At 49.4% G+C, this 8,953-nt stretch overlaps 1 protein-coding gene across 1 annotated transcript in view; it reads right to left on the bottom strand.

The window, feature by feature from the left end:
- Nucleotides 1-6,870: 6,870 nt before the first annotated feature.
- Nucleotides 6,871-8,953, bottom strand: part of LOC121274956 (zinc finger protein 229-like) — a 2,519-nt gene continuing 436 nt past the window's right edge. The window contains exon 1 of the mRNA XM_041182330.1: nt 6,871-8,953. This exon is cut by the window's right edge and continues 436 nt beyond it. Coding sequence (XP_041038264.1) covers nt 8,166-8,953 — 788 coding nt within the window. The 3' untranslated portion in view covers nt 6,871-8,165.

The following is an 8,953-nucleotide window of genomic DNA, read 5'->3' as shown; positions in this document are numbered from 1 at the left end:
ATCAATCCCCAAACTAATCCCACTGCCCCGCTCTCGCCCCATAGCCCAGTATCAATCCCCAAACTAATCCCACTGCCCCTCTCTCTCCCCATAGCCCAGTATCAATCCCCAAACTAATCCCACTATCCCGCTCTCTCCCCATAGCCCAGTATCAATCCCCAAACTAATCCCACTATCCCGCTCTCTCCCCATAGCCCAGTGTCAATCCCCAAACAATTCTCACTGCCCCGCTCTCTCCCTATAGCCCTGTATCAATCCCAAACTAATCCCACTGCCCCGCTCTCTCCCCATAGCCCAGTATCAATCCCCAAACTAATCCCACTGCCCCACTCTCTTCCCATAGCCCAGTATCAATCCCCAAACTATTCCCACTGCCCAGCACTCTCCCCATAGCCCAGTATCAATCCCCAAACTAATCCCCCTGCCCCGCTCTCCCCCCATTGCCCAATATCAATCCCCAAACTCATCCCACTGCTCCGCTCTCTCCCCATAGCCCAGTATCGATCCCGAAACTAATCCCACTGCCCCACTCTCTCCCCATAGCCCAGTATCAATCCCCAAACAATTCTCACTGCCCCGCTCTCTCCCTATAGCCCTGTATCAATCCCAAACTAATCCCACTGCCCCGCTCTCTACCCATATCCCAGTATCAATCCCCAAACTAGTCACACTGCCCCACTCTGTCCCAAAGGCCTTTATCAATCCAAAACTAAGCCCAGAATCCTGCTCTCTTTGCAGTTACAGACATTTCCCATTGTGACTGATTTTCAGACTATTCCCAGTCTGACAAACATTCAGACTGATCTCAGCCTGTTATTCTGACTGTTTCCTGTGTGACTGATACACAGACTGTTCCGGTATGGACGCTTTTCTTACTTTTCCTGCTGTGTCTGATATTCAGACTGTTCCCAATGTGACTGATATACAGACTGTTCCCATTGACTGATAAACACACTGTTCCCAATGTGACTGATATACAGACTGTTCCTCATGTGACTGATTTTCACATGGTTCCCAATGTGACTGATATTCCCACTTTTCCCAGTCAGACTGATATTCACACTGTTCTATGTCTGATATTCACACAGTTCCCGGTGTGACTGATAATCACATGGTTCCCGGTGTGACTGATATTCACACGGTTCCCGGTGTGACTGATATTTACACTGTTTCCTGTGTGGCTGATTTTCACATGGTTCCCAGGGTGACTGATATTCAGACTGTTCCCAGGGTGACTGATATTCAGACTGTTCCCAGTGTGACTGATATTCAGACTGTTCCTGGGGTGACTGATATTCAGACTGTTCCCAGTGTGACTGATATTCAGACTGTTCCTGGGGTGACTGATATTCAGACTGTTCCCGGTGTGACTGATATTCAGACTGTTCCCAGTGTGACTGATATTCAGACTGTTCCCGGTGTGACTGATATTCAGACTGTTCCCAGTGTGACTGATATTCAGACTGTTCCCGGTGTGACTGATATTCAGACTGTTCCCAGTATGACTGATATTCAGACTGTTCCTGGGGTGACTGATATTCAGACTGTTCCCAGTGTGACTGATATTCAGACTGTTCCTGGGGTGACTGATATTCAGACTGTTCCCGGTGTGACTGATATTCAGACTGTTCCCAGTGTGACTGATATTCAGACTGTTCCCGCTGTGACTGATATTCAGACTGTTCCCGGTGTGACTGATATTCAGACTGCTCCAGGTGTGTCTGATACTGAGGCTGTTCCCAGTGAGACTGATATTCACACTGTTCCCGGGGTGACTGATATTCAGACTGTTCCCGGGGTGACTGATATTCACACTGTTCCCGGGGTGACTGATATTCAGACTGTTTCCGGTGTGACTGATATTCAGACTGTTCCCGGGGTGACTGATATTCAGACTGTTCCCGGGGTGACTGATATTCACACTGTTCCCGGGGTGACTGATATTCAGACTGTTCCCGGGGTGACTGATATTCACACTGTTCCCAGGGTGACTGATATTCAGACTGTTCCCAGTGTGAACAATATACAATAGCCACACTCGGACACTTGTGAGTCAGTTTAACTTTATTAAACATATTAACAGTTGACAGTTTTGTCACAGATTTAAGCTAAGTTATAAATCTACACGGCATGCAGTCAGTACATTTCTACTTTGTTTGTCCATCTCTAGACTCTAATCTAAAAACACAATTAGTTAGTTTTTTTCCCAAGCTATTTAGCATGAGGAGTGAGAGATAGAGAGAGGGAGAGGTGACAGATGACAGGACTTGTAGTGTTAAAGATCGGAGCTCCTCACTAAGCAGTGACTCCTTCAGTGTTGAATATCTGCTGGGTCTTGGTGAGCTACTGGGCTTTGACCAATTTCACCAATAAATTCCTCACTGAAAACTCCAAGAGGGGGAGGGAGAGATGTGAGAGTCAGGGAGAGGGAGAGAGACACAGAATCAGACAGGGACATATGAAGAAGCACCGAGAGCCGAATGGTAATGATGGCAGAAAGGACACAGGTACATTAAGACCAAGAGACGGAGATACAAGGAGCGGCACAAGGGCAAGGAGCCAGGGGTAGGCAGAGAGAAAAAGTGGCAGGAAAGTAATTGGGGGAACTTGATGATGGTGGCAAAGGATTGAGAATTGGGGTCATTCAGGTCATCACTGGCTAGGCCAGTATTTATTGCCCATCCCTAATTGCCCCTTGAGAAGGTGGTGGTGAGCTGCCTTCTTGAACTGCTGCAGTCCGTGTGGTGTAGGTACACCCACGGCGCTGTTAGGGATGGAGTTCCAGGATTTTGTCCCTGTGGTGTAGGTACACCCACAGTGCTGTTAGGGAGGGAGTTCCAGGATTTGTCTCTGTGGTGTAGGTACACCCACCGCGCTGTTAGGGAGGGAGTTCCAGGAATTTGACCCAGTGACAGTGAAGGAACAGCTGATATATTTCCAAGTCAGGATGGTGTGGGGCTTGGAGGGGAACTTCCAGGTGCGGGTGTTCCCATGTGTCTGCTGCCCTTGTCCTTCTAGATGGTGGTGGTCGTGGGTTTGGAAGGTGCTGTCGAAGGAGCCTTGGTGAGTTGCTGCAGTGCATCTTGTAGATGGTACACACACTGCTGCTACTGTGCGTCAGTGGTGGAGGGAGTGAATGTTTAAGGTTATGATCAGGAGATCTTAAAAAAATAGGAGCAAGAGTAGCATTCGTTCCATCGAGCATGACTGATCCGATTGTGGTCTCAGCTCCGCTCTCCTGTCTGTCCCTCCATAACCCTCTCCCTCCCCCTGTCAATCAGAAACCTGTCTAACTCAGCCTCGAATATATTCAACACCCCGGCCCCCACTGTGCTCTGTGGGGGGGAGGGGAGAGAATTCCACAGACTGACCGCCCTCTGAGAGAAGAAATTCCTCCTCAAGTCCATCTTCAACGAGAGACCCCCTCATTCTGAAACTGTGCCCCAACTCGTTCTAGATACCCCCATAAGGGAGGGAGGGGGAACATCCTCAGGATCTGATCTGTGTCAATAAGATCACCTCTCATTCCTCTAAACTCCAATGGGAACAGGGCCCAACCTGCTCAACCTTTCCCCATCAGACAAACTCCCGTCATCCCGGGAATCAGCCCAGTGAACCTTCCAAGGTGAGGTTTTTCTTAATGTTGTTTGTGGGATGTGGGCATCTCTACCCGTCCCTAATTGCCCCTTGAACTGAGTGACTCGCTCGGCCATTTCAGGAGGAGCGGTTAAGAGTCAACGACATGGCTGTGGGTCTGGAATCACATGTAGGTCAGAGCGGGTAAGGACAGCAGATTTCCAGATGAGTTTATACAACAATCGGTGAGAGCTTCATGGCCATCCCGATTTTTATTGAATTCAGATTTCATTGTCTGCCATGGTGGGGTCTAAAGTTGGGTCCCCAGAGTGTTGCCCTGGGTCTCTGGGTTACTAGTCCAGTGACAATATCGCTACACCATCGCCTCCTCCTCCTGAAGTGAAGAGTGGATGGACTGCTTTGTCCTGGACGGTGTCGAGCTTCTTGAGTGTTGTGGGAGCTGCACTCATCCAGGGAAGTGGGGAGTATCCCATCACTCTCCTGACTTGTGCCTTGTAGATGGTGGACAGACTTTGGGGAGTGAGGGGAGTATGTGATGGCAGCTACAGAAAGAGTTAGCAAGACCGAGGTCAGTGTTAGTGTTCACCAACAATGCTTCCATCCAATAGGTTAGTGTCTTCAGTTGATCAAAAACAGAATCCTGTTGCTCTGTGCCCAGATATCGGGGAGGGGGGGCACACGGTAACACCTTGTCACCCTCTGACTCGCTGTCACCTCCACATACCACATCACAGCAACTTCCCAGAGTTTCCCCTGTAAGAGTTTCCATACAGGTAGTGTTGGTGGTTTGGCGGCTCAGAGAGCTGAAAGGTTGCGGGGTGGGGGGGGGGGGCGGGTTTGTAGATGGGGGTCAGTGATCCTGGTGTTTGGGAAGCTGATGATCTCAGTGTTTTCAGTGATCTTGGTATTGAGGTTGGGGGCTTTGATGAATCCTCAGTGGTGATGGTGATTGCTCAGTTTGATTCTGCCAATGTCGGTGATCTCTGGTTAGGTACTGGTCAATGTCGGTGATCTCTGGTTAGGTTCTGGTCAATGTCGGGGATCTCTGGTTTGATTCTGGTCAATGTCAGTGATCTCTGGTTAGGTTTTGGTCAATGTCGGTGATCTCTGATTAGGTTCTGATCAATGTTGGTGATCTCAGGTTTGTTTATGGTCAATGTTGGTGATCTCTGGTTTAATTCTTATCAATGTTGGTTCTGGTCAAATTGGCAATCTCTGGTTTAATTCTGGTCATTGGCGGTGACCTCTGGTTATGTACTGGCCGATGTTGGTATTCCCAAGTTTGGTTCTGGCCGTAGTTGCTAATCACTGGTTTAATTCTGTTCAATGTCAGTGATCTCTGGTTTAATTCTGGTCAATGTCGGTGATCGCTGGTTTAATTCTGGTCAATGTTGGTGACCTCTGCTTAGGTTCTGGTCAATGTTGGTGATCTCTGGTTAGATTCTGGTCAATGTTGGTGATCTCTGGTTTAATTCTGGTCAATGTTGGTGATCTATGGTTAGGTTCGGGTCAATGTTGGTGATCTCTGGTTAGGTTCTGGTCAATGTTGGTGATCTCAGGTTTAATTCTGGTCAATGTTGGTGATCGCTAGTTTATTTCTGGTCAATGTTGGTGAACTCTGGTTTAATTCTGGTCAATGTTGGTGATCTCTGGTTAGGTTCTGGTCAATTTTGGTGATCTCTGGTTAGGTTCTGGTCAATGTTGGTGATCTCAGGTTTAATTCTGGTCAATGTTGGTGATCTCTGCTTAGGTTCTGGTCAATTTTGGTGATCTCTGGTTTGATTCTGGTCAATGTTGGTGATCTCTAGTTTAATTCTGGTCAATGTTGGTGATCTCTGGTTTAATTCTGGTCAATGTTGCTGATCTCTGGTTAGGTTCTGGTCAATGTTGGTGATCTCTGGTTAGATTCTGGTCAATGTTGGTGATCTCTGGTTAGGTTCTGGTCAATGTTGGTTATCTCAGGTTTAATTCTGGTCAATGTTGGTGATCGCCGGTTTAATTCTGGTCAATGTTGGTGAACTCGGGTTTGATTCTGGTCAATGTTGGTGATCTCTGGTTAGGTTCTGGTCAATTTTGGTGATCTCTGGTTAGGTTCTGGTCAATGTTGGTGATCTCAGGTTTAATTCTGGTCAATGTCGGTGATCTCTGGTTTAATTCTGGTCAATGTTGGTAATCTTAGATTTGGTTCTGTTCAATGTTGGTGATCACTGGTTTGATTTGGTCAGGGTTGCTGATCTCTGGTTAGGTTCTGGTCAATGCTGACGATCTCTGGTTAGTTTCCGGTCAATGCTGACGATCTCTGGTTAGGTTCCGGTCAATGCTGACGATTTCTGGTTAGATTCTGGTCAATGCTGACGATCTCTGGTTAGGTCCCAGTCAATGCTGACGATCTCTGGTTAGGTTCCAGTCAATGCTGACGATCTCTGGTTAGGTTGCGGTCAATGCTGAAGATTTCTGGTTAGGTCCCGGTCAATGCTGACGATCTCTGGTTAGGTCCCGGTCAATGCTGACGATCTCTGGTTAGGTTCTGGTCAATGTTGACAATCTCTGGTTAGTTTCCGGTCAATGATGACGATCTCTGGTTAGGTTCCAGTCAATGCTGACGATCCCTGGTTAGTTTCTGGTCAATGCTGGTGATCAATGGTTTAATTCTGGTCAATGCTGATGATCTCTGGTTAGGTTCTGGTCAATGCTGCCGATCACTGGTTAGTTTCTGGTCAATGTTGGTGATCACTGGTTAGGTTTTGGTCAGTGCTGACGATCTCTGGTTAGGTTTTGGTCAATGCTGACGATCTCTGGTTAGGTTCCGGTCAATGCTGACGATCTCTGGTTAGTTTCTGGTCAATGCTGGTGATCACTGGTTTGATTCTGGTCAATGCTGACGATCTCTGGTTAGTTTCCGGTCAATGCTGACGATCTCTGGTTAGGGTCCGGTCAATGCTGACGATCTCTGGTTAGGTTCCGATCAATGCTGACGATCTCTGGTTAGGTTCCGATCAATGCTGACGATTTCTGGTTAGTTTCCGGTCAATGCTGACAATCTCTGGTTAGTTTCCGGTCAATGCTGATGATCTCTGGTTAGTTTCTGGTCAATGCTGGTGATCACTGGTTTGATTCTGGTCAATGCTGACGATCACTGGTTAGGTTCCGGTCAATGCTGACGATCTCTGATTAGTTTCTGGTTAATGCTGACGATCTCTGGTTAGTTTCTGGTCAATGCTGGTGATCACTGGTTTGATTCTGGTCAATGCTGACGATCTCTGGTTAGGTTCCGGTCAATGCTGACGATCTCTGGTTAGTTTCCGGTCAATGCTGACGATCTCTGGTTAGGTTCCGGTCAATGTTGACGATCTCTGGTTAGGGTCCGGTCAATGCTGACGATCTCTGGTTAGGTTCCGGTCAATGCTGACGATCTCTGGTTAGCTTCCGGTCAATGCTGACGATCTCTGGTTAGGTTCCGGTCAATGCTGACGATCTCTGGTTAGTTTCAGGTCAATGCTGGTGATCACTGGTTTGATTCTGGTCAATGCTGACGATCTCTGGTTAGGTTCCGGTCAATGCTGACGATCTCTGGTTAGTTTCCGGTCAATGCTGACGATCTCTGGTTAGGTTCTGGTCAATGCTGGTGATCACTGGTTTGATTCCGGTCAATGCTGACGATCTCTGGTTAGTTTCCGGTCAATGCTGACGATCTCTGGTTAGGTTCCGGTCAATGTTGACGATCTCTGGTTAGGGTCCGGTCAATGCTGACGATCTCTGGTTAGGTTCCGGTCAATGCTGACGATCTCTGGTTAGATTCCGGTCAATGCTGACGATCTCTGGTTAGGTTCCGGTCAATGCTGACGATCTCTGGTTAGTTTCAGGTCAATGCTGGTGATCACTGGTTTGATTCTGGTCAATGCTGACGATCTCTGGTTAGGTTCCGGTCAATGCTGACGATCTCTGGTTAGTTTCTGGTCAATGCTGACGATCTCTGGTTAGTTTCTGGTCAATGCTGGTGACCACTGGTTTGATTCTGGTCAATGCTGACGATCTCTGGTTAGGTTCCGGTCAATGCTGACGATCTCTGGTTAGTTTCCGGTCAATGCTGACGATCTCTGGTTAGTTTCCGGTCAATGCTGACGATCTCTGGTTAGGTTCCGGTCAATGCTGACGATCTCTGGTTAGTTTCAGGTCAATGCTGACGATCTCTGGTTAGTTTCTGGTCAATGCTGACGATCTCTGGTTAGTTTCTGGTCAATGCTGGTGATCACTGGTTTGATTCTGGTCAATGCTGACGATCTCTGGTTAGGTTCCGGTCAATGCTGACGATCTCTGGTTAGTTTCCAGTCAATGCTGACGATCTCTGGTTAGTTTCCGGTCAATGCTGACGATCTCTGGTTAGTTTCCGGTCAATGCTGACGATCTCTGGTTAGGTTCCGGTCAATGCTGACGATCTCTGGTTAGGTTCCGGTCAATGCTGACGATCTCTGGTTAGGTTCTGGTCCCAGTTGATGATCCCTTAGCTGGTTAGCAATGATCTTGGTTTTGGTTCTGTCCGGTGGTCTCTAGGCTGACCAGCCACCGGGTTAGTAGTTCTCTTTGGCGTGGATGCGCTGGTGTTTGATGAGGTGAGACGAGAGGATGAAACCCTTGCCGCAGGTCTCGCACTTAAACGGCCGCTCCCCGGTGTGCAAGTGCTGGTGGGTCTTGAGGTGGGAGGACTGAATGAAGCCACGGCCACAGACGGTGCAGAGGAACGGCCTCTCGCCGGTGTGTACCCGCCGGTGCTCAACCAGCTGGTACGGCTGCTTGAAGCCCTTCGAGCAGACCGGGCAGACAAAGGGCTTCTCACCGGTGTGGATGCGGCGGTGGGACACCAAGTGGTGAGACTGGGTGAAGCGTTGGCCGCACTCGGGACACTGGAACGGCTTCTCCCCGGTGTGGAGCCTCTGGTGCTTGCGGAGCGTGCAGAGGATGGTGAAGCTCTTCTCGCAGATCGAGCACTTGAAGGGCCGCTCGCCGGTGTGGACGATGCGGTGACGGATCAGCCCCGAGGGCTGCTTGAAGCCCTTGCCGCACAGGGTGCAGACGTAGGGCCGCTCGCCGGTGTGGACCCGCTGGTGCATCACCAGGTCCGACGACTTCTTGAAGGCCTTGCCGCACTCGGAGCACTTGCAGGGCTTGAGGTCGGGGGGCCCGGCACCATGGCTGCCGTCGGGGGGCCGGTAGGTGCGGAGGTATGGGGGCCGCTCACCAGCCTTGCCATGGCTCTGCTGGTGCTTCCTGAGCGCCGAGGGGTAATAGAAGCCCCGGCCGCAGTCTTCGCATCGGATAGGCCGGTCCTCGGCGTGAACCACCTGGTGCCGGCGGAGGA

This window comes from Carcharodon carcharias (assembly GCF_017639515.1).
Source record: "Carcharodon carcharias isolate sCarCar2 chromosome 39 unlocalized genomic scaffold, sCarCar2.pri SUPER_39_unloc_24, whole genome shotgun sequence".
In the NCBI taxonomy this organism is placed as follows: domain Eukaryota; kingdom Metazoa; phylum Chordata; class Chondrichthyes; order Lamniformes; family Lamnidae; genus Carcharodon; species Carcharodon carcharias.
The sequence above is the reverse complement of the archived record's forward strand: the minus strand, read 5'-3'. Positions and strand labels throughout refer to the sequence as shown.